The sequence below is a fragment of the Octodon degus genome, unplaced genomic scaffold (assembly GCF_000260255.1).
Source record: "Octodon degus isolate 3935 unplaced genomic scaffold, OctDeg1.0 scaffold00008, whole genome shotgun sequence".
NCBI classification, from domain to species: Eukaryota; Metazoa; Chordata; class Mammalia; order Rodentia; family Octodontidae; genus Octodon; species Octodon degus.
In genome coordinates this window covers 12,076,792-12,101,465 of record NW_004524584.1, presented here as the reverse complement: position 1 = coordinate 12,101,465, position 24,674 = coordinate 12,076,792, and the positions used below count along the sequence as shown (strand labels likewise).

At 50.9% G+C, this 24,674-nt stretch overlaps 1 protein-coding gene across 7 annotated transcripts in view; it reads right to left on the bottom strand.

Moving 5' to 3' along the window:
* Atp2b2 (ATPase plasma membrane Ca2+ transporting 2) overlaps positions 1-24,674 on the bottom strand; it is a 157,961-nt gene that overhangs the window by 36,181 nt on the left and 97,106 nt on the right. For 4 of the 7 annotated variants that reach the window (XM_023705294.1, XM_004625029.2, XM_023705302.1 and 1 more), the window contains exons 6-12: positions 23,271-23,396; positions 20,974-21,006; positions 19,796-19,855; positions 15,092-15,133; positions 14,187-14,345; positions 11,826-12,040; positions 6,319-6,561 (exon numbers count right to left, since the gene is read on the bottom strand). In XM_023705294.1, the coding sequence (XP_023561062.1) occupies positions 6,319-6,561; positions 11,826-12,040; positions 14,187-14,345; positions 15,092-15,133; positions 19,796-19,855; positions 20,974-21,006; positions 23,271-23,396 (878 nt within the window). The remainder of the gene's footprint in view (positions 1-6,318; positions 6,562-11,825; positions 12,041-14,186; positions 14,346-15,091; positions 15,134-19,795; positions 19,856-20,973; positions 21,007-23,270; positions 23,397-24,674) is intronic. The other 3 variants (XM_023705301.1, XM_004625031.2, XM_023705296.1) reach the window with 2 other exon arrangements.

Sequence of the window (24,674 nt, the reverse complement as noted above, 5' to 3'; positions counted from 1 at the left end):
TGAGTCTAACCTGAACAGTTTAGCAACTTAGTGAGACATTCTAAAAAAAAAAAAAGAAGGAAAAATAAAAAATAGAAGGCCTAGGGATACAGGTCAGTGCAAAGGCCCTGGGTTCAGTCTCTAGTACTGCAAGATAACAACAGTAGTAGCAACACTGAACACCACACATCTGAAATCCCCCACCGGAGTGATCACTTCAGAACCAGCTTCTCCCAGGGATGATGTGTACAAAAACCTGAGGTCAGGACTGCTGAGATTCCACACCAAAGCCCCCATCCATGCCACCCACTGAGTGACACATCTAGCCACTGTCTCATCTGTGCCTTGCACACTCGTGTCCATGGTCTTGGCCAGCATGGGGCTCACAACTGGCCTGACTCAGGGGTGACTGGATTTCAGGCCAGGGTACCTTCCAAGAGCTGTTTGCTTCCCAGAGCAAAACTCCTCACTTCCATCCACGGTCCACCTGGGTTCAAAGCCTCTCTCAGACTCTCGGCGAACACCACCAAGCAGATCCTTCTTGCTGTTTGGGGATTCCTGGGTCTCCCTGGATCAGGTGGCACCATTGCCATCTAGCTTTAGGGACACACAGGCCAAGTTCTTGGAATGTCTCTTAGGTGTTATTTGGCTTATCTAGGAAAACCATCCTGCCAGGGAGTCCTTCTTCCTGAACACTCTGGGGTTTCAGGGAGATTTGTTTTCTCCTCATATTCTGTGTTTTCAAAAACATGCCACACATTCTTATCAGCCCAAGTCCAATGTACCTATCCTGTTTAATAATTCAAATGCCAACTAGCCTGCCACCTTGCCCGAGCAGCAGTCTTACGGAAGATAAACCCAAGCCCGCTTGGGTGGCCTCGGTACGCAAGTGAGGGCTGGCAGGGAAGGCAAGTGTTTCCCCAAGAAAATGTGGCAGTAGGCTCTGAGAAAAGAGCTCTGCATCTGAAAACAGACCTATGGCTCAGAGAAAGAAGGGGTGACGCAAAGTCAGAAGTCCTGATGTTCAAAGACCAGAGACTACAAAGGAAATCTGAGGTTGTGCCAGAAGTTCTGAGGCAGGGAAGCAATTTTTAAATGTGGTTCTTTTTTTTTTTTGCAGAACCGGGGATTGAACTCAGGCCCTTGCACTTGCCAGGGAAGTGCTTATTCCACTGAGCCATCTCCCTGGCTCCAGGGAAGCAATTTTTGACCAAAGGGTAATTCACACAGTTTCCCTTGGAGAGGTTAAGTTTCTAATGCTCAGAAGTGAGAGAGGACAGAAAATGGCCCTGCAGAACTCTGGAGGCACAGGCATGGAGCTTGGCCAGCCTCCTGCCTGCAGCCTCAGTTCCTGCACCCTTGGCCTGGTCTGGGGCCCCAGAAACAGCAAGCTCATTCACTGCTCCTGAGCCTCCTTCATTGGAGGCTCATTCACTGCTCCTGAAGTTGGCCCAGTCATCTACCTCCATGTCTGGTCCTGCAAAAAGGTCCAGGCTACAGACCACCGCATTTCCCGAGTGAGCCCTGCATCTTCAGGTGTGCAGGACTCGGGGGGCTGTGCCTACCTAGCATCCCTTGGCCCTGGATAGAGATCTCTGGAATCTGTTGAACCATGCTCTGCCACTTGGTGGCCAGGAGTAGGTCACCAGAGGTTTCTGCAGCTCACTTTTCCTAGCTGCAGAATGGCAGTGGTCCCATTTGGCCGTATGGTATGAAAGGGATGCTAAGGGTCAAGCAAGGGAGTAACTGGCAAAACACACTACAGTGGGGATGGGTAGGAGTCAGGCTCAGCAGGCAGCCTGAGGTGGAGAACGCAATGGGTTGAGTTCTAGCTGCACGCCGAGTACCACGGTGCAAACTGTGCTTACACCAGCCTCATCTGAGCTGCACAAAGGGCCTTCACAGGCCCAGCTACACAAGCTCTTGCCACACAAACCTGGCTTCCAGGCCTGGCTCAGCCCTCACCTGCGCTGGGACCCCAGAACTCTCCTGGCTGCTCCCAGGTCCAGGGTCTGTCTTATGAGTGAAAATCTCCCTGCTCAGAGAGGTCAAGTAGGTGGCTCAAGGTCATACAAGCAGCGAATGCCAGAGCTGGAGTTTGAGCCCTGGTGTCTTGACCTCACAGCCGAAGTGCTTATCCACCACCCATGGCCTAGGTGTAGATCATCTTGATTTAAACTCTACTAGCCAAGGGGATAACTAGGGATGTTTCTGTCCTCCGAGAAAAGTGAAGGGGCTGGATCAAGCACTCAGTGTGGTCTCTGAGTCCATGTATATGACATTTACATAGTCTACCTTTATAAGTACTCATCTAGTTGTTGGCTTATTTTCTTTAATTCTTTTTTCTTTTTGGTACTTGGAATTGAACACAGGATCTTGCGCTTGCCAGGCAGGCTCTGGGCCACTCAGCTATATCCCAGGCCCCAGGTTCCTACTTTGTTTTTTAAAAGAACAAAGGACACCAACATATCATGAATTTTCTGGATTAAGACACGCAACCTGGATGGCTGGGTGAAGCTGCAGAAAATGTAGTTCAGCTAGCAATAGCACTGAGAAAGGGCTGATTTTCTGGCTGCAAGAAGATATATCAGAACTTTGCTGAGACTCCTATCAATTCATACTCACTCACCTATTCACCCGAATATACAACCGTCTATTCATACACCTACTGACATATCCATTCATCCTATCCGTCTATCCATTCTCCCTTTCATCCTCAATCCACCTCTCTATTCATCCCTCTCTCATCTTATAGATTACATGTCTATGTGTTTATTGCCAATTAATCCACTTACCCCATGCATCCACTCTATTTCCCAGCATCCCATGCCAGAAGCCTGGAGAAGACTGCTATATCTCTTGCTGCCAAAGGCTCACAGCCTGCCTCTGATGGTGAGAAGACAGAGGAGCGATGCCCTTGTGGAGGGAGCACCAGGCAGAAGCCCAGCTCTGGCCAGGGTCTTATTTCCCAATCTGAGCTGCATGCAGAGGGACTGAAGGACATCATGTGTCTCCTGCCCATCTCCTCTTGCAGTTTCTGGGTATTCTGCAGTCTGACTCTCCCAGCCTGGTCTGGAGGGAGCTGGACTTCTGCCCTGGACTGAGTTGCCCAGCCTAGTTCATCTGGGTCTAGAAAGGGTGCCCTCTCACAGTCTCTGTGCCCCATTTGGCCTTGTCCCCAAGACCACAAGGCTAAGGATGCTGAAGACTGGTTCTGATGGCCAAGAACCTGGTCTGGACGCCTGGACTTTATAGCAGGCTTTGGGGTACCACTCTGGTTTTGCTGTAGTTGAGTGTGTGACTTTGGCTGAAATCTTTTGCTGCTCTAGCCCAGCTATCTCTGTTGTCCATTTACTTATTTTGAGCATCTACATTGCTACAGATGGAATCCTTTTTTGGAGGATGGTTTTATTGCTGAGTAACAGCAGAGTTGAACTGCACACTAATTATGTGCCAAGTTTTGTGCTAAGCACTTTCTACTTACTAAATCATTTTATCCTCACAATAATACAATGATTTCCCCCAGGAAATTGGGACCAAGTAACTTGAGAGCTTAAGTAACTTGTTTATATTCACACAGCGAGTGAGAGGTTGCACCCAGGCTGTCTGACTCCAGCACAGGAGTTTTAACCCCTGTGCATTCCACCAGGGCCTCTGAGCCTCTCATACTGATGGTTGTCAGTGCACAGAAAAAGAAACCATACAACCAGGGTACTCTCAGGAAGGATCCATAAAGACAGCAGAGGGTCCTACCTTGGATGCCAGTGTCACAGGCCTAACGGGACCTGGATGCCCAAGATGTAAGTGACCTCTACTTGGGTTACAAAGCAAAGACCCTAGCTTCCAAGTACCTGGTCTCTCCCTGGCCTTACCAGCTGCATCTCTTCTAGATGCCACTGGCTGACTCCTGGGATGTGACCCTCAGTCCCCAATACAGAAGTGAGGCTGGGGCCTCACTGCTAGTCTCTGAAGCTCCTCGTGTAACATGTTCCTGTGGAGCCAGTTCTGCAGCCCTTCCGGGTGACCCTATGAACTCCTTTGCTGTAACCTAATAGCATACATCTCAGTCCAAGCCCACCCCAAAGGGCTGTGCCCAGGTGCCTGCCCCATTGCTCAAGGCCTCTTCTTGGACCTGCCCCCCTCTTCTCTCTGCAACATCTGTGGGACAAAATCACCAATGGGATCTCAGTTATTTTAGGAAGGCCTAGAGAACAGAAGGAAGCATGCTGCTCTGCCAAATTGAGGGAAAGAAGACCAAAATGTCATCATTTCTAGCATCGCCCCCAGGGCTCTCTGTCCTCTGTCTGCACGCGTTCTCTGACCTACTTTCTCCCTTTGTCGGTTCTGCCTCCCTGAGCCTGTAGCTCCAGGGTGATTTGGGTACATGCTCAGCTCAGGGTGCAGAGACTGCCTCCTGCTCCTCCTCCTCCCTCACTACTTCTCAGTCCCTCGCTGCTCACTTTCGTACTCCTCCAGGATTCAGAAAAGCTGGTGGTGGCTTTCACCATCTCACCTGATTGTGAAGGCTGTAACCAACTCAGGGGCAGAAGGTGAGGTCAGGGCTTGGGCACATTTGAAAAGTAAACAAGAAGCTCAGTTGGTCACCCAGAGATGCACACAAGGCAGAAATGCCCTACATTTGGGTGGCCACAGGTATCTGGAAGGGCAGATCCTACATATTTCTTCTGTCATCTGATTTCTAGTGAATTATAAAGATGCAACCTGTTCTAAGACAGACAGACCTCAGCATGACAAACCTGGGCAGCTTAGCTGAGACAGTAAGGCTGGTTTTACTTATCCAAACCAATACTACTATTAATAACACCAGTGCTACTATTAACAACACCAGTGTCTTAGGCAGCAGATTGTTTGCAAAAGTGGCTACAATTAATCCCTTCTCTGAATCCATACCCTTGTGGCACATTCCCACCAGAAGTAGTGTCTATATTTTGCTCTGTAATTCTGGTCTGGCATCCAGACTGCATGGGCCAATGAGATACTGCAAAGTAAGGATGTGTCTGTTCAGAACCCTTGGTCTCAGAGAGCCTGTACACTTCAGTTTCCTGTCAGAACTCTGTTCCTCACACTAGCCTGCTGAAGGAGGCACAATAGTACACAGTAGAGTTGAGCCAGCCCAGCAGAGGCCAGGCTAGACCTCTGAACCCTGCAGATGTGCAAGGGAGCCCAGATACCAGAAGAGCCACCCAGCAGAGCCCAGCCTTAAGGCCAACCCAGGGATTTTGTGTTAAATATAACTGGCGCTTGGTATCCACAAGGGATTGGGTCTATGACTATCAGAAGATACCCACTATGTATGCTAATTATATAAAATGGGATAGTATTTGTACAAAGCCTGTAGAATCCTTCCATAGACTTTATTTTTTATTTTTTAATTTTATGTGTGTGTGTGTGTGTGTGTGTGTGTGTGTGTGTGTGTGGCCAGCTCAGCCCACCAGGGGGCAGGGCTGGCTGGCATGTGGGGCTGGGGGATTGAACTGCGGTCCCTGTGCTTTGCTTTGCTAAGCTTGTTCTAAGTAGATGCTTTAGACCACTGAGCCATCTCACCAGCCCCTCTTCCATAGACTTTAAATCTTTAGATTACTCATAATACCTCAGTATAAATACTCTGTAAATAGTTGTTGCATTGTTTAGTGTATAAGGACAAGAAAAAGTCTATACATGTTCAGTACAGATGCAACCACTGTAAGCTTACTGGAAATTTTTCTGAATAATCTTGATTCATGGTTGGTTTAGTTGTATAATCACTGGATATAGAACTCGTGGATATTCAGGACCATCTAGACAATTTTATTTTTAAATTTATGTATCTGGTACAGTGTCTCACTGTGCAGCCTGGACTCATAGTGATCCTCCTGTTTTCAGCCTTTCTAGGGCTAGGATTCTAGGTATGCACCCAGTCTCAGTGACTGGCTCAGCACACCCGAGGGTGGGGCCTGGGTGGCATGTGGTGCCTGGGGATCGAATCCTGGTCCTTGCATTTGGCTGAGCAGGTGCTTAGTTTGCTGAGCTCTCTCACTGGCCCTTGGACAGTTTTAGTCTGAAACACTATATTCTGGAATAGTTTTTGTGTGAACAAGGTAACAAATAAAAAATTTACATATGTGTATGTGGGATCCATTTCAATTTTAAAAATCAGTAATGTAATAATTTTTCTTTCTGGACACACAATATAGCAATTTTAAGTCAAGGAGGACTGAGTTGCTCACCATTCTATCACCCCAGGATCTACAGGCAAGGGTTAACCTTCCCACACAGGACCCTTGTGCCATCATTATAGTTGGTGCTACCCCAGGACAGGGTGTGGCTGGACCCACTCACCAGGATCTTGGTGGTGTAGGCGCTGTTGATGGCGATGGCATTGACCAGTAGTTCCATAGTCTTGGCGTTGATGGAGCTGGGCTCAGGGACCTCCTTGTAGTGGACGTCACCCACATACGCCTGTACCACGGTCATGCGATTGGTGGTCAGTGTGCCTGTCTTGTCCGAGCAGATGGCTGTGGCGTTGCCCATGGTCTCACAGGCATCCAGGTGGCGGACCAGGTTGTTGTCCTTCATCATTTTCTGTGAGCAGAGGCAGGAGAGCACACTAGTGAGCAGTGGAGCGTGAAGCAGGAGGCGTGGGAAGTGCGGAGTGAGCAGGTAGCACTGCCTCTGCCCACGGCCTTCTGGGGCACAGCCCACCCGGCCTTGTGGCCCTCGTGCCTGGTGACTTCTGCATGCGCAGCCCCTTTCTTTCTCTGGTATTATGTACACCATGTAATTTGAGTTACAGTCACTTGCATACTTTGTGAAAAAAAAATAGTGGAAAAGTGAAAAAACTAAGGTTGTGTTTCCCCTCATTGCTCTAAGGGTTTCACTCTTAGTTCAATATAAGTGACTTGTCCTTGTTTGGTTTTGAGTTTCCTTAAGTGTGTCATTTTTCTTCCTTCTGAGGCGTGGTTTTCATTTTTACTTTAATTTCACCAAAGATAAATTTAGGCTATTTATGTGTTTGAAGATATAAGAAAACAGTTGGAAAAAAATCAAAATATTGATGTCATTATTTCTTGGTGAGAGAATTTCAGGCTTTTATTGACTTCTTTTTTTAAACCTATAGATTCTGTTTTTCTATGATGAGCATATATTTATAACTTGCGTGATAAAACCCTCAAATTTCCTACACAAAAAGGAAAAAGAAAAATGAGCCATAAATTCATACTCGGAATGGAATGGATATGTCTTGTATATCAAATTCTCTTTTTAAATTGATAACAAAATGGAATCCTACAGTAATATCATTAATGTTTTCTTCTATCTGTCTCTTCCTCTCTGGCCTGGCTCCACATTCATAAGTCCTTCCAGGTCCTCAAGCAAGTAATGCAAATAAAACTCTCTCTCTCTCTCTCTCTCTCTCTCTCTCTCTCTCTCTCTCTCTCTCTCTCTCTCTCTCTCTCTCTCCCTCTCTCTCTCTCTCTCTGTCTCTTTCCCTCTCTCCATGTCTCTCTCTCCCTCTCTCTCTGTGTCTCTCTTTCTCCATGTCTCTGTCTCTCTCCCTCTCTCTCTGTGTCTCTCTTTCTCCATGTCTCTGTCTCTCTGTCTCTCTCCGTGTCTCTGTCTCTCTCTATCTCTCTGTGTGTCTTTGTCTCTCTCTGCCTCTGTCTCTATCTCTCTCTGTGTCTCTGTCTCTCTCTCCCCATCTCTCTCTCTGTCTCTCTCCATGTCTCTGACTCTGTCTCTCTCTCCCTGTCTGTCTCCATTTCCAGAGTGTTCTCAGTTTGTTTATTTATTTATATTAGTATGCATTTGCAGTACATTCCTCATGGGAAATTGGAATGTGTACCTAACATCCTAACATATCTTAATTCTTTTTGCATCTCTTTCCCTTTCCCTCCCTTTGACCTCTCTCCACCTCGTGATCTTTTTCTCATATGTGAAAGATCTATCTCCTTGTTGCCTATTTTCTATCATTTTTAAAAAATGTATTTAGTACAGGGTCTACAGGATCTCACCACACAGATCGGACTCGTAGTGATTCTCCTGCTTTCAGCCTCCCAAGTGCTGGGATTACAGGCATGCACCACCACGCCCAGTCTCATTTGCTGTCTCAGGGTGCCCTGGGGGGCAGGACCAGCATGGCACACTGGGGATCGAACACTGATTGCTGTGCTCTGCATGAGCAGGTGCTTTAATCCGCTGAGCTATCTGGCTAGCCCTTATCTATCTTTTAATAAAGTGATTCTCAGGAATTCTCATGCAGACCTTCCCCTAGATGTGCTAACCCTTCTGGCAAGGGGGATGTGAACATTTGCAAGAGGCAGAATCAAACAGATCCTACTCTGTGCCTGGGGATTTGATTTCCTCGACTCTTCATCCACACCCCAACTGCTTCTAGCTCAGGTTAGAATGGCTTCAATAGAAGTTTATGTGGCTAAAAAGTGACTATTGGTAAGGTTATGTTAGTGCATTTCCCCTTAAGCCCTATGATAATAGCGATAGTTAATGCATGTTGAATGGACAAACAACAGAAATCTGGACCTGCACCATACTTGAGAGTGTGCAAAACCCCTTCTGCTTTTATTTTCTTGGCTGATGTTACAAGAATCCTGTGATGCTCTGGGAAGCTGAGAAAGGAGGATCTAAAGTTTTAGGTAAGGGGTTGGGGAGATGGCTCAGCAGAATAAACGCTTGCCTGGCAAGTGCAAGGGCCTGAGTTTAATCACTGGTTCTGCCAAAAAACAAACAAACAAACAAACAAACAAACAAATAAAATTTTAGGCCAGCTCAGAGAACTTAGTGAGACTCTTCACATGTAACTCAGTGTGAAGTCCCTGGGTTCAATGTCTGGGACTACAAAAACCAAACCAAACCAAACAAACAAACAAAAAATCCTGTGAGACCTGAGAGGATCCTTTAATCCATTTGACAATGAGGGAAATCTAGGCAAAGTGGGTTGACCAGGGCCACACATCGGGGGAGGTGGGAAGGTGGAACCAGAACCCAGCCTTGCAGGCCCTCACAGCCTGAATTATCCTGCCCAGCCTCAGCCCCGCTGCTCCCTCTGCAGAGCGTTTGTCTGTTGGCCTTAAGACTTCTCCGTTGGGCCTGTCTGACCAGGAGGCTACAAGCTACTGGGCACTCAAAGTGTGGCTCAGCCAGCATGTGGGCAGACAAGGTACACTGGCCTGAGAGGCTATTATAAAAAAGGCACGTAAAAGAAAAATTTCTATAGTTTTCATATTGATTATGTGTTGGATTGATAATAATTTAGATATATGAGTTATGAAGGAAAAATATATAATATTTATATTCAAAAATCACAGTACCAGATGCACTGCATTAAGGCTCCCTCAGAATGCTTGCCCTGAACACAGACATCCCGACGTTCCTGCCGCCTTCTGGAGCAACGCTGGAAGGCTCGCCGTGTGAGTGTTTCTGGCTGTGCGGTTGTGGCTGCTTCAGGGGCCTGAATTGGTTCAGAATGTCTGACTTCACAGCCGTTTTGACTCAAGGGAGGAGCAGGAGTCACAGATCTGGCAGATCTGGTGGGTAAGGCGGATGAAACACCGCCACATGGGCACAGGCCTGTCTGCTGGCCGGAGGCCCTCTGCAGCAGCACTCATTTCATTTGGGAGCACATCTCCTAAAGACACGCATGGGGGGCTGGTGAGATGGCTCAGTGGTCTAGAGCACCCACTTAGAGCAAGCTTAGCAAAGCACAGGGACTGCGGTTCAATCCCCAGCACCACATGCCAGCCAGCCCTGCCCCCTGGTGGGCTGAGCTGGCCACACACACACACACACACACACACAAATACATAAATAAATAAATAAAAAAAAATAAAGACATGCATGGAAGAGCGTTTCTAGAGCTGCTTCAGAAAGTGGCAAGAATGATGGCATAAGGGCGTCTGAAGAGAGGGAAAAAGTCTTTTGAAGAGGGTCAGTGCCACTGTGTCTTCTACTGTAATAATTAAAAAAATTTAAAAACTCATTTATTTATTTAGTCATTCATTCATTTGGTACAGGGTCTCACTATGCAGCTCGGACTTCTAGTGATCCTCCTGTCTCAGCCTTCCCAGCGCCGGGATTACAGGCTTGTGCATCTCCTCAGCCCTACTGTAATAGTTTCTAAAAAGGATTTAAATGTTCACGCTTTTGATCATACTTCTATTGGGCTAAGGAAACTGTATTTTTAAAGTTAACTTTACTTGTTTCTTTTTACTTTTAAAAAGAGGTAGCTACTTGGAAATTTAAAATGACCAAGGTGGCTCCCACTCTGCCTCTCAGGGCATTCGTGAGTGGTTGTCGCTGTGCTCGGCACTTTGGTGGCTGCCCTCAGGTCTGGCGGCCTCTCCTGGGGTGCTACTCTGCTGTTCACTGAGTGAATACGAGTCACATGTCCTGGGCTGTCAAAGTGCCACGAGCCAGAGACACAAACCCTGCGGGCCTGATATGGCCTGCACACAGCCCCAAGCCCACTCTGCGCAGCTCTCAGGAGGCTCCACCTCCTGAGGGGACCAAGGACCCCACTCAGGGCCAGAGAAATGTAGCCCTTGCCAGGCCCTGGGCCCCATGAGGAGCCCGGGGGCTTTGCTTTGTGGGATGGAGTTTCCCTGAGAACCCTAAAGCGGGGAGATGATAAGGGCTGTATCCTTTACAGAGCTGCCACTTGCTGGCACCGACCCCGAGATCTCTTCTCTGTATGGAATTACACCGGCGCCCAGCCCAAATTCCGGCTCGGAAACCAGCGCTCACTGAGTCCTCCCTCAGCCCTGCCAATTTCTCAGGGCAAAGGCCTTCTCTGTAAATAAGACCGAGCCACACCTTGTGGGGACATCTTGGCATCAGGACAGTGGGAAGCAGGAACCCATGGCTCTGCCTTCAAGTTGGGGAAACCTGGGAGTGGTGGTAAGGGAAGAAATGCATGGGTGTGAGAACTCGGGGTGCTCCACAGAGTCAGACCGCAGGGCCTGGCTCTTGGAACTCAGGCAGAAGTGGGGCCTTGTGTAGGCCTGTGGTGGTGGGGGGGAAGGAAAGTTTCCCAGCTTGAGCTTCTCCACAAGTGTTCGTGGGCCTGGCAGCCCTCCATTTATCTGCTTTTAAAACCTCACAGCCAGGCCTGAAGGCATATGCCTATAATCCCAGTACTCAGGAGGCTGAGGCAGGAGGATCGGCTGCAAGTCCATGAAATCAGATCTCCTTTTTAGTTTCTTCTTTTACATTTTAGGGAATGACCTGTGAGCATAGTGGTACAAATCCTTAATAACTACTCAGGCGTGACTGCCAGGCTTCCACACAGACGGAGTGGCTGGGGTGGGTTTGGCTCCCACGGTAATAAATGTATTTTATTTTTAAATTTGAGTTGGCCATCACTAGCTATCACTAGACAGAGTTCAAACAAGTTCAGATTTCTGTCTCTGTCTCTGTCTCTCTCTCTCTTGTGTTTTTGAGATAGGGTTTCCTTAAGTAGATCAGGATGTCCTTGAACTCACTTTGTAGCTCTGGCTGGCCCTGAACTCTTGGCTATCCTCCTGCCTCAGTGCTGCGATTACAGGCATGTGCCACCACACCGGGCCTTTCTGCCTTCTCTCAAGAATGCTGGAGAGTGGCCACCATGGGCCTGCATCCCCACTAGCCACAGTTGGAGGGCCATGGAGAGGGGTCCTGGAGCAGGATGTAGTGTGATGTCTGCCCAGAGCTTCTGAAAATGAGTTTTGGGATTTGCACGCATCCTCTCTGAGTCCTGGGGCAACCCATACTTCTTCTCTGCTCCCCTCCCAACCCTACGCTCCTGCCCACCCCTGACAGCCCCTGGTTGGGCCCTTGGCATAGTGCCCATGCCTCACCTTCACTGAGTAGGCCAGTGAGATGGTGACAGCCAATGGGAGGCCCTCAGGCACTGCGACCACCAGCACCGTCACACCGATAATGAAGAACTTGACGAAGTACTGCACATACACAGGCGTGCACTCGGGCAGCCATGGCTTCTTGTTCACCACGAAGGTGTCCACGGTGAAGTACAGCACCAGGATGATCACCGTGATGGCCGACATCACCAGGCCTGTGACATAGGGACAGAGCAGTCAGTGAGGGGTGGCCTGAAACATGGCTGCAGGGCTCTGGGATTAGGTAGCGACCTCCCCATGTCACTGCTTCCTTGTTTCATGACTCTGAGTGAGGCCCGGGGCCTCACCCACTCTCTGTGCTTTCATGAGACTCATGCTATCCAGTGACACAGACAAAACGACTGGCAGTGCCCATGAGCCCCTGGCGGGCGCAACGCTGCAAGAAGTTGACATTGTTGATTTACTCATTCTCCTGACATCTATTGTGTACAGCCTCATAGTTGTTCCTTGCCCGTGAACTGGGGACACAACAGTAATAAAGCGATAGCCCCTGCCCTCGGGGCCTGACACTCTAGAGGGGGAAGCAATCAGGAAACGGACAGACACAGCAGCAAAACTGCCACAGATGTGAAGGGCTGTGAAGGCAAACACCAACATGAAGTGGCAGAAGGTGACAGACGGTGGCAGAGAGGGATGGCCTTAGCCACGGTGGCTAGGGTACCTCAGAGGAGGTGACATTTGAGCAGACACTGAAACAAAGAGGGGAGTAGGCACCTGGTGACCTGGGGAGCAGCATTCCAGGCAGGGGGAACAACAGGTGGCTGTGACTTGGATGAGGAAGCTGAGGCTCAGACAGGCCAGGGAGCTGCGGTAGCTGTAGGAACACAATTGGTGCCCTGCCCAGATTCCCTGGAGTGCCATCTGCAACTTTGGTGTGCCCATCTCCTACTGGTTGCAGGTGCTGCCACAGGGGCTGGAAGTTGGCTCAAACCTGCCACCTCTGCTGGAGGAGGAAGGCCTGTGGGCCACCAGAGTCCCTTTGCCAGGTAGGGCCTGGGAGGGCACCTCCCCCACACCTGACGCTTCATGTCCCAAGGCCCTGCTAAGTGCTTCAAGGTGGACAGGCCTGACTTTGCAGTGCATGGTCCAGGAGTCCCAAGGATTGAGACTAGGAATCTCTGGAAATGGCTGCAGCACAAGTTCCTTCTCCTGCTGAGACCTCCCTGAGGGCGCTTTTCATACATCCTGTACCTGACACCTCCTCTCTGCTTTCAGGGCACTTGGTCCAAGGAAGAGGCAGGCATGGGTTGTGAGCCTGGTGTGGTTGACTGCTTCTTTCTGAGCAGCTCGAGGGGTGGGGCCAGGACTTTAAAGGCTGCAGACTGTCATGGCTTAACCTTCTTTCCACCAGTACTGTGTTCCCCTTGAGTCCTGTGACAGCGATGGCAGTGGCTGGAGGAAATCCCTGGGCCCCCACCCCTACCCCACCTCCAACTGCAGAGCCTTGGTGCCCACTCTGTCCTTGGCTGACAGTGGCAGGGGCGGGAGCCAAGCTCCCAGAAGTCTGGAGCTGTCACCAGGCCCCAAGTTTAAATATAGACAGCCAGGCCTATAATTTGCCTCTCTTCTCCATGCTGTGGTGTCTATAATTAGAGTCGGGGAGGCAGCCACAGAGGAGGGAGCAACCAGGTGGGGAAGCCTTGGCGTTTGCCACATCCGCAGCCAGGAGGGGCGGTGAGGGTGCGCTGAAGGGCTGGCCTCACCCTGCATAGGCCTGGTACTGTCTACAGCTCCTGCTGCAGCTGGAAAGCCTGGTTGTCCTGTGGGGCTCAGACAGTGGGCTTCTCCCCGGGCTCCCACACTACTGCCCTCAGCCCCTTTGATCTCTGCTTCTGCCCTGTAGCTGGGGGAGTCATAAGCTCCAATCCACCAACCTGCTCAAACCACTCTCAGCCACCACTGTCCTCATGATGAGACCCCTACCGCCAAGCCCTGCAAGAGCTGTTCCTTCTCCAGCCACCAAACCTGCCAAGTGTTAAGTGCACTGCTTATGCAGCTTGCTTTACCTCTAGTGGCCAGCGAAGCAGAGACAGCACCACCCTCATCTTATAGATTAGGACATAAAGGCTCAGAAGTTACCTGCTCAAGTTCTCCCAACCCTGCCAGACTAGAGAGCAGGCGGCTGCTGCTGAGCCCAGCCTTTGGCTTCATCCTTTTGCCCTACTAAGTGCTGAGTGCCTGCTCTGTGTGGGACTCAGCTCAGCTGCTGCAGCTGAGTGGGGCTGGCTTCCAGGACCATCTGGTTGGAGTCCCACCCTTTGCTGGTCAGGGGTCCGAGGCCCTGGTCCTGTGTACACTCACCTGCCTTGCCAATCTGTACAGCCAGCTTGGTGAGTTTGCCCTGCAGCACGGACTTCTCCTTCTTGTGCATGTTGGCCTTCTTCTTGTCGTCGGCATCACCACCTTCGGCGCTCTTGAGTGGCTGCATCTCCATGGCAGCTGCCCCATCCTGCTGCTTGGCTGCAGGGGCAGAGCACGCACGTGCATGTATAGACACAGACACAGACACAGATAGGTGGGGTCAGCCTGCAGCCAGCACGTGGCCCCCACCCTGCCTTCCCCGGGGGCAGTGCTTGCCACCTGCCTGTGCCTCTCCAGGCTGGCACAGAAGCCCAGGATGGGCCTCTCCTCTCCCAGCTGGAGTCTCTGGTACCCATGGCACTCGTTGCCCTGGACCTGGAATCTGGTGTGCCCAGCAGCAGTGGACTGCATCCTCCACAGACTCTACCCTAGATAGTGCCTTGTCCTTTTGGTCATTAGGCAAAGAGCTTGAGTTCTCTCAGCATGTCCTTTAAGGCATGCTGTTGAGAGCCATCAGGTGGGAGGGATAGGTGCTGAGTCCCTGCCCCAACTACTATGGCCTCTCTGGTGTGAGGTTGACCAGAGGGCCTTTGGGACAGAGATGAAGCCAGGTCTTATTCTACCCTGACTCAATCTGCAAAGGCCTCAAAAACCTCAGCTTCAAGTCTTTGGAGGAAAGGGCAGTGAAGCTAGAAGCTGGGAGAAATCAGCCCAACGGTGTTCCCTCTCCCCACCGGTAAAACATCTTTATTTGGCTAGCTCCCCAAGAATGCAAGTGGCACCTCCGAAGACCCCATGGACATGGCTGCATCTGCCCTGGCCCAGGGAGTTCCTGCCCCTCGTGCGGTGCTCAGCTTGGTGGGGAGGGGCCTTGGGACACAGGAACCATGAGTGTAGAGGGTTACCTTTGCTCTGGCTGGCGTCCACATTGCCATCCTGCATTTTACCTACACGACAGAGAATTTTAACAGACAACAGAGAACAGACAGCACAGGTTGGTCAGCACAAAGACGCAACAGGCCACAGACGTTCACATCACAGACAGGAAGGGCTGAACTGTGTGGGAGGCAGAGGAGACTGGGGTCGAGGGGAACCTGGCCGCCTGGTGGATGCAAGGGCCATCAGTCCTGGGGACATGTAAGGGAGGGTTTCTGTGGGGATGATGTTGGCCCTGAGCATTTTATGGGTTACAAGATGGTATCTGCGGGAGAAAGCGACCAGTCTGCTGGGGGAAGAAGAAAGAACCGCAGGGCCCCACACCAGCTCTTTAGAATAGATTTGGCTGGCATGTTTGTGGGTGTAGAGGAGCTAAGAGAAACTTGTTCAGAGACTTTTTGTTTTCCTATCAAAGAAAAAATTCAAACACCTTGGAGAGAGATAGAGAGAGGGAGGGAGGGAAGGAGAGAGAGAGAGAGAGAGAGAGAGAGAGAGAGAGAGAGAGAGAGAGAGAGAAAGAGACTCTAGAATGGATAGGAGTGTGAAAAAGGTACTGAGGACAATGTATTCCTTTGTTTCTGGGTCCAGGAGGGATGATTCTACTTTCTCTGGGTCTCTCTGTGGTATGGATGTCCCCCTGCCTGATAGCCTGATAGGGTGAGGGGTTCTCTGTGCACCCCATCTCATCCCAGGGCCTATGTTGCCTAGTGAGGAACAGGGCTGAGTTTGGAGCTCTCCTCCTGCAATGAGGCCTGCTGGGGAGCCCTTGCCCAGCCTCTGCCCTGAGACACCTCCCTTCAGTCACAGCCTCCTGTGCATAGTACCTCTCGGCCTTGCCACCTCCAGAGGTCTAAGAAGGTCCGCTATCTAGACATCTGCCAGACCCACCAGATGCTGAGTTCCCACAGCCTCCATGAGCTTATCTAATGCCTGCCTTGGCCACTCCCACAAAGGACACCTGTGCTTTTAACTGATGTGAACCAGAGAATCTGAGGGAAATGTCCTGCCTCCGTCTTGGCTGGGGAGAGCACAGGTGGCCCCAAAGTGCATGCATATTTCCACATTGCTTTCCCTTCTCTGGAAGCTCCTCAGTCCAGAGAAAGGCAATCAGGGGATGGCTGCCGGCCAGGCCCCCCAGATCTTGACACCAACTACTTCATGGCTCCACCTCTCCTGACTTCAGTCTCCACCTTTGTAGAATACTCCAAGTGCCCAAAGCTTCTCTCTCTGATTGCCATTCTCATGGTTCAGCCTTTGGCTATTTATGAGGGTCATTAGTCTATGATATCTTGTATGGCTACTTGTAAGGTAGGGCAGGAGGCTTGTTAACAATGCTGTTTTATAGAGGAGGACACAGGCCAAGGCATGGTCGGAGGTAGCCTGCACTCGCACAGCAGCCTTCAAGAATTCAGAAGGGACTCAGGAACCAGCAGGCCTCCCTGGATGCCTACCCCTGCTGCCCAGTGTCTGCTGACTCTGCTCCACTCCTAGCCAGGGATCAGTAGTCTGCCACAGAGCTTAAAGAGAGAAATCCTCACTACTTGGGTGTGAAAGTCTGCTGGATTTAAAAATGGTAGGGAGCGCTGTGCATATGGCTCAGTGGCACGATGCCTGCTTGCCAGGTAAGAAGTCCTAAGTTCAATTCCCGCTGCCCACATTAAAAAAAAAGTATATCAGAGTGAATAGATTAAAATTAAAACCATGGCAGGGAGAAAACTTTTTAGAGCAAACAGGAATGAACAACTATTATTTTTATTTCTTAAAATAATTTTACTAACTAGGCTAAGGGGCACCAAAGGACTTGGCTTTAATAGTCCTTTTTAGGAGGCTCCTAGGGGCCTTTATTCGCATTGCATATTATCAGATGTGCTTGCCTGTGTGCACGCCCAGTAGATCCAGATAGCAATTTCCTCTCTTATTGCCATAGTGATCGTGTGGCCAGAAAAATAATCACCGATGCACATACATGCTGGCGGAAGGGAGCTGGGCTCTGGGAGTGCTTCAGCATAGATGGCCTGGTTTCTCAGAAGCAAAGGACTTATTTAGGGCTCTTCCTGGCCAAACCGGTGCCTGCCTGACCCTGCACATGGTGGGCCCAGGGCAGTGGGGAGTAAGATGAGACAGGGTGGGGGCTGGGGTGTCACAGGCTCTTCCCTGATCCCAGGCATCCCCGCGGGCCTTTTCTCGCTCAGTATCATGAGGGACAAGGGGGTGAAGAGCAAAGATTCAGGGGACTCCTGAAGGTGACCTGATCAACAGAAACGTCATTCCTTTTCCTTGTCCCTCCCCTTTCTCTTCTGAAGTGGGGCCACATCAGCCAGGGCGATACTTAAGAGATGTTCCTGCAAAGTGCAGTGTAGATGTCAGGCACTGATCCTGTTTACAGCCATGACTCTCAGTGATATATTAAATAGTGACATGCAGATATGTGTAAAAGCAAGTAGTAATAATAGCAATCACAATGTCTCCAAGATAACCGGAACAGACATAGGCAGGGGGACACTGTCACCCAATGCTGTTTCCCTGAATCAAAGCCATCAAGTCACAAGGAGGGGATACTGCATTGAATGCCCACTCACTTGCCTGCAGTCAGTCTCCTGCCTCTGAATTTTTAATGCATTCTCTCCTGCAGCCTGAACGGGTTTGTTCAAATTCAGAATCTCAGTTAGTCAGGCTGGGGCAAGGCCCAGGACTGCATTTCTGACAAGCTTCCACATTACACTGAGGCCTTGGTTCTTCCGATCACCTTTTCAGTAGCAACGGCTCATGGTGCCATTTTCCAACTTGCAGTGGGGCACGCCAATGCCACAGGCTCTTCCCAGAAGAAGTCCTGCCATTGAATCAGCCCAAGAGTCCCTGGATGGCCGACCGCCTCCCGCTACACGCTGTCAAGTTCCAGCTCGGAGGAGGAGGACCATCAGCTCAGTCCAGAGCTCTCTACCATCCCTGGCCACAGGTCCTTCCCTGGAGGGAGGAAGCTTCACTTTCCTGCAACACTTAACAAGTCATACCACGATGGCAAATTCTGGGTCAGGAGGAGGAGCACACACTTTGAAGCCAGCTGCCTGGAACCTGCACTTAAGTCGCAGCTCTGCTGCTTTCTAGCTCAGTGACCTTGGCTAGTGCCTTGGCCTTCCTGAGCCTTGGTCTCCATCTTTCAAGGGGAAAGAACACAGCCTGAGTCATGGGGACTTCTCAAGGTTGAAATGAATGGGGAACACGGGTTTCCTGCAACTGCATTTGAAGACAGTACACGGTCATGAAACAAAAGTTCCCCATCTTTCCCGTGGTCTTGCTTGGGCTACTGTGGCTTCTGATCTGCAGTTTGGAAGCAAAATCCCCTTTTTTCTGGACCTGGCCAGTCGGGCTTGGGTCTAGATGCTTCACTCATGGAAGCAGGTGCCACCTCTTGGCTCCTGCTCTCCCAGCCATAGGTTTGCCCACATCACTCTCCTTATCTCTGCCTCCCACACCCCAAGCTGTCCTCTTCCTCCTCTTGGACCTGAAATAGTCCCACCTTGAATTAGCACACAGCTTGCCCAACCCAGATGTCCTCAAGGTGCTTCTGTCATTTGCCACTGTGAAAGCAGGTGGCTTGGCCAAAGATCTGGGGCAGGGGATGGGAAGGTGGGTAGGGTGGGGATCTGCATGTTTTGCAGGAGTGGTGAGGGGTGCATAATATAAGGGGTGGGGTCCTGAAGCCCAGTGCCTAGTAAGCAGCTAACCTGGAAAACAAAGAACTTTGGCCTTTCTCTTGTTTCTTTTTTTGCAGGGGAGTCGGGTGGGGGGAAAATAGTGTGCTTGTGGTTGGGTCCTAAGGGCTCTGAATAGCTTCTGAGCAGCCTGGGTGACTATCATGTTTTCATGCTCAGAAGTGGTGTCTGAGCCAACAGAAGCGTCCTCTGTTGTCCTGACAGTGGGAGAGTACAGAGATCAGAAATCAGAGGCTGGAGGCAAGAGCATAGAATCTTTGTTTGCCTGTGCATAGTAGGGTAAGAGGCTGACTCTCAGGGATACAGGCAGCCCCGCCCCCACCCGCTGCCCGAGGAGGGAGCAGTGAGAATGCAGAGACCCCCAGACATTCAGCACAGGCAACAGCAGGACACCAGTCTACTCCTGAGCTGGAGCCCTGGCCACCCTGGGCCTTTGTGCTCCGTGAGAGGGAAGAGGAAGTAATGTCTCCCAGGGCTCAGCCATGTTACCGGTGGGGCCCTGGAGGAGAGCCACCTGGGTCCCCTGCTCCCTGCCTCTGGGACATTTCAGTGGAAGTTGAGAACCGTCACCAGGATCCAGATGCCGGCTTTGCTCAAGTCCTGACCCCGGGTTGGCTTCCCGAAGCCAGAGCAGGAGTGCGCTTAAGGGAGGGCCACACTGGGCGAGACGCTGCTTCTTGGAGCCAAATCTGAAGCCAGAGTCATATCCGTTTGGGGGTTCCTTAGGGTTTAGAGCCCAACGGGAGCCAGCATGGTTTTGGTAGCTGGAAGGGGCTGGAGTGAGCCCCAGGCCATGGCTCCACCCTTAAGTGCCTGCCCCATGTGAAAGGGTGGCTGTCCAGGGTGGCCATGCACGTCTAAGGTCTGTGCGGGCCAGAAGAAATAAAGAAAGCCCAGACTCAGGGTAGAGGAGAGAGACCCCACTGCCCGCACCCGAGAGAGCTCGCCACGAAGACGTACCATTGACTAGGCTGGCATTTGCACTATCTGCAGCATTTGAAGCTGCTGCACCGTCTGCCGCTGGAAGGTGGGAGGGATGGAAAATGCAGCGTGTCACAATGAGAGAAGCAACAACCACAAAGACACGAACCCGCCAGCTGGGACCATGCCACTCTATTCTCAAGACCAAGCCTCTGCTGGAAACCAGAGACTCACATGTGGGGGTGAAATGTTCCCATGGAGATGCCAGAGGGGTACAGGAGGGGGGCTCAGACATGGAGGCCTTAGGACAAAGCATGGAGGGCGGGTGGGCAGGTGGAGGGGGATGGCACTCTTCTGTTGGGGCCTGGACCTGCTGGCCCGGCTGGTCGGCTAGGTTCCCTCCAGAGCAGCTGCAAGAGAGCATCTGGCTGCTCTTTGGGGCCAGAGTATCCATGACTGGGAGTCAATGTAGTGTCCAGGGAGAGGGATGTAAGGAGGGCCCTGCGTATGCAGAGGGGTGTGTGCTGTGACCATTGTCATGTGGTGTCAGGGCATCCTGGGGAGCAGCTGTCACTGGTGGTGGCTCAGGACTGTGTCTTCAAGGTAGGCTATTACTTACTGCCACATCTTCCTTCCTTAACCAGCACCCCAAAAAGCACCCTGGTAGCCTCCAATGAGATACCCCACTGGCATCAGTGTGTCACATTTGGCCCTCAAGAAAGGCACCAGTGCCATCTCGTTCACTTAGGACTTGTGAGTGCTGCGGGGTTGGCTGCAGCCCTTGTTCTCTTCCTTGGTATGGGACTAGGGGAGAAGAAGCCCTGTGCGTAAGGGGTGCTGCACTGCAGTAAGAACATGTTATGTGGCTTGCAGTGGGAAGCTGGGGAGAGTTCTGTGGGGTGCTAGTGGAGGTGTAGGGTCAGGGGTGGTGGGGAGGCCTTGTGGGCTATGCTCAGGGCTGAGGGTGCTGGATAGTGCTGGGGACATTCGGTGTTAGCTGACAGGGTGAGGCCCTGGAGGGGGCTGAGGATGGAGTGGGTGTTGCTTGTCCTGCTGGCTGGCACCACACAGGATGCAGGGGCAGCTGGGAGTGCAGAGGTTCAGCAGGCTAGGGGCCTCCTCCAGTGGTGTGCTGGTGACCTACGGGCAGGGCCTCCTGGGAAAGGCTGCAGCTATTTCTAAAAGCCCCGTCTACCACGAGGGGTGTCTTACTGTACCTGGTAGCTGAAGGCCATCCCCCTTCTTCACACCTGTGTGATGATTTTTGAGACATGTTAATGAAGGAGAAGCACACACGGCCTCCTCTGCCCACGAACACACACACATATGCGCTCAACTACACATCGACAAACCCTGAAATGGGAACATGTGGTTGGCAGGCTCTAAGCTACAGCATTCCTAGTTCCGATGATGGGACAGAGGGGGGTGGGGGGAATGGGCCTGGTCCCTGTGGAGCTGCACGCCCTGGCCTGAGACGCTGGGCCACTTCCCCAGCCCCTCTGCACACCTCTTTCATACCCCTTCTTCTGTGTGACACTGAGTCTCTCAACACTGTCTTGGTGTGCCTTTAGCATCCAGTGTGGGCCTTGACCCACGCTTCCGGGGCAGCTGAAGGTGGTCTTACTGGCATTTTAATTAATTAATTAATTAATTAATTAATTAATTTTTTGTCCTGTCAGAGGTGGATATTCTATTGGCATCTAAATACTATAGGTGTTTGAATTCAGCTAAACAATCCAACTGTCTAGCAGTCTACAATAATAGTGGGTTACCCTCAGAAGTTATTGACTTGAGCCTTTTACAGCTCATCGTATTAATATGGCTTTACTTTATATACCTCATTTTTATACTTTTCTGCTGGATGGTTAAGACCAAGATAAAGCAAGACCTGTATAACAAATGTAACTTTTGTATCTGATAAGGTCAGTCAAGTACCCTCAGGATTTATCCTGCAGCCCTGTACCGCACTTTGTAGATCCTTTATCAGTGTCAGCCATGTGGATGAGTTACAGCCATTGCTTGACCAATTTGCTCTCTGTGAAAGCCTGAGAGAATGCTTTTTCTCTCCATGTCACTCTCTGCAGGCACACTATACATCATCAATCATACTGGCATTTTTAAAGACAGGTCTGGCCCATGCAGGTTTCTGTCTGCCCCTAAGCTAGGGCCCAGAAAGGCCACAGAAATGTGTCTGGGCTTCCACATTCCTCCTGACCTCTCGAATGTGTCCATTACCTGCCTTTGGGCCTGGCCAGCCTCTGTGGCTGCAGACCATCTTGGTGTTGGAACTCTGTCCTGAGGCCTCCTCTTGATCACACTCTCTTCTGTCAACCCCAGCACCCCTTACTCTTCTCAGCTTGATTTCCCAGACAATAGCTCAGTCCATTGTTTCTGCTGGAGGTGGAGCCATAGCCACAATCTTAGGGGACCCACTAGGACAGTGATGGTGAATCTTTCAGAGACAAGTGCCCAAACTGCAACCCAAAACCCATTTATGTATTTCAAAGTGCTAACACTGCAATTAAACCTGAATTTTGAGGGTTTAGTTTAGAAAAAGCAACTCATACAACCTGTGATGTCATTGCAGAGAGGACTCTGCATGCCACTGTGGCACACATGCCACGGGTTCACCACCACTGAACTAGGAAATGGGCTTAGCTCTCAGGAACAGGCTGCCCTTACACCCTGACCCCAGCTCTGCGCCTGAGTGGCCTCTGGGCCTGGAGGTAGGCACCTGTACCCTGCTATCCACCAGCCAGACCCCAGGTTTTCTGGATGTGGGACCCTCCCCCCCCAAGGAGTCTGCAGCAGGAGATGGAGCCTGGTCATGTGAATTGGGGCACTCTGAGCCCGAGTGTGGGTGTCAGGTGAGGAGCCTGTCATGACGGTCCCTGAATTCTAGACCTGAGTTGGGCTTGGGGCCTCCTGCAGAAGTATTTCTCTTCTGTTCTGTGAGGCATGAGGAGCCCCATATGTGTGGAAGGAGGCTTGCTTTCCAGCAGGGAAAAGGAATCAGAACTCAGGCAAGGTGGCAGTTCCCGGGGACTAGGAGAGCAGACTTCAAGCGGTGTATGTGGACCCAGGCTTTTGGCCACTTCTGGGAGTCTCCTCTGCATACAGCTAGGCTGCGTGAGTGCTGGGTGGATTTCCAGCTCTGCCAAGCAGAGACAGCAATGGTGAAGGGGATTTCTGCTCCTTAGCAATGGTGGGACCAGGTTCTGTGGACTGTTCTGGGCTGAGACTGAAGACTCCACAGCTTGGGCCACATCCTGGGCCTGGCCAGAGGGGGAGGAGGGGCTTCTGAGACACAACCAGACAAGACAGAGACCTGGACAAGACCTTGAGATGAAACAGATAGAGCCACCTGGCCCTAGCAGGGCCTTGAGGATGGAGGAGGGGCTGCCGGCACAGGGTGTGGACAAAGAAGTCACTCAGTAACTAGTTTGTTGAGTGGCCCCCCCAAAAGAGAAGTGGCCTTAGCCGTGCTGCGCATGGTCTGAGGGGGTGGTCTTACCTTTTTTGTCTTTCTTTTCTTCCTCTTCACCACCAGCACCCAACAATGTAAAGATGATGCCAGTCTGAGAGTTCACACCCACGGCAGTCACCACCATCCGTCCTGAGCCCTCCATCACATGCGTTCCTGAGGAAGGGCCAGAACCAGTTAGCACAGTGTGGCACAGGGGGAGGAGCAATGTCCCCCAAGCCTCAGCTCCCTGCCTGCTGCACCGTGGGTGCTGCCTGGGGTGAAGGCAGTGCTGGGATGGGCCAGGGGCTGAAACGCTGCTGTCTTTAAATTCTCAGTCACCCCAAAGCTCCAGGCCCTGACCAGCTGACAGCCTGGAGCCAGAGCATTTCTTCCTCCTTTCTTTCCACACAGGTCAATCAAGGAATGTGCTTCTTTCCAACAGTACTCAGAGTTTGCTTAACTCTGCAACCAGGATGGCAATGCTAAGATAATCCTCCACAGCATTGCTTAAAATAGGATCCTAAAAAATTTGGGAGAAGACTTTAGGGGTCTGAAAATGTGGATAAGAAAAAAAAAATTACATGTTCATTTTTTTCACAAGCCTTGCACTGAAATTAGCCTCTTTCCCCACCATTAAAGTGGGCAACGAATGCAAGATGTATTCCCAACACCCGCAAAGTCACGGCATACACAGTTGTCCTGGATTTTTAAGTCATTGTGTGGTGGTCACAGACATTCAGGTCCTTGTTTCTGTGTTACCACCAAGCTGATCACTACTTTGTTCTGTGTGGCCACCAAGAAGCACACCCATGACCAACACACCATTTTCACTACCTTATTTTCATATAATTGGCTTAGTCATTTAGGGTATTTAATTTCACGTACTTCAACATTCTGAGTAGCGGTGGTGTGCGCTCCTGCTACTCTTGTGCAGAAGGAAAGGCCCCTTTCATAGAATTCTATGTTGCTCAAACTGGGTTCTGAAAGGTCTCAGAATTCTTTCAAGGCTCTTCAGGGGCAGCTTTGCCCACGCAGGGCTGAAGGGCTCTACTGCTTGTCTTCTCTCTGTGGTTTCTCTGTCAATTTCTGCTCGACAAGTCTGGTTGCTGCTGGCAAGTGGGCCCTTCTGCCATGCAGGCTCAGTGAACCATCTGAGGCCACATGGGGTTGTGGCAGAGTGAGGCTACAGTTCAAAAGAGGAAATGCATCTATATCTGCAATGGAGCGTTAGCCTTAAGGAAATTCCGACACATGCCACTGCATGGCTGAACCTTGAGGGTGTTATCCTATGTGACAGCAGCCTGTCACAAAAGGGCTCTAAAGACACAGAGTAACTTGTCTCTGACAGCTTCCCTGTCTCCCAGTTTGCTTCAGACTTGGAGCCTTGGCCTGCAAAGCCATCAGAACTGTCTCTATGGTCTTGGGTGTGACAGTTGAAGCAAAGATTATTTT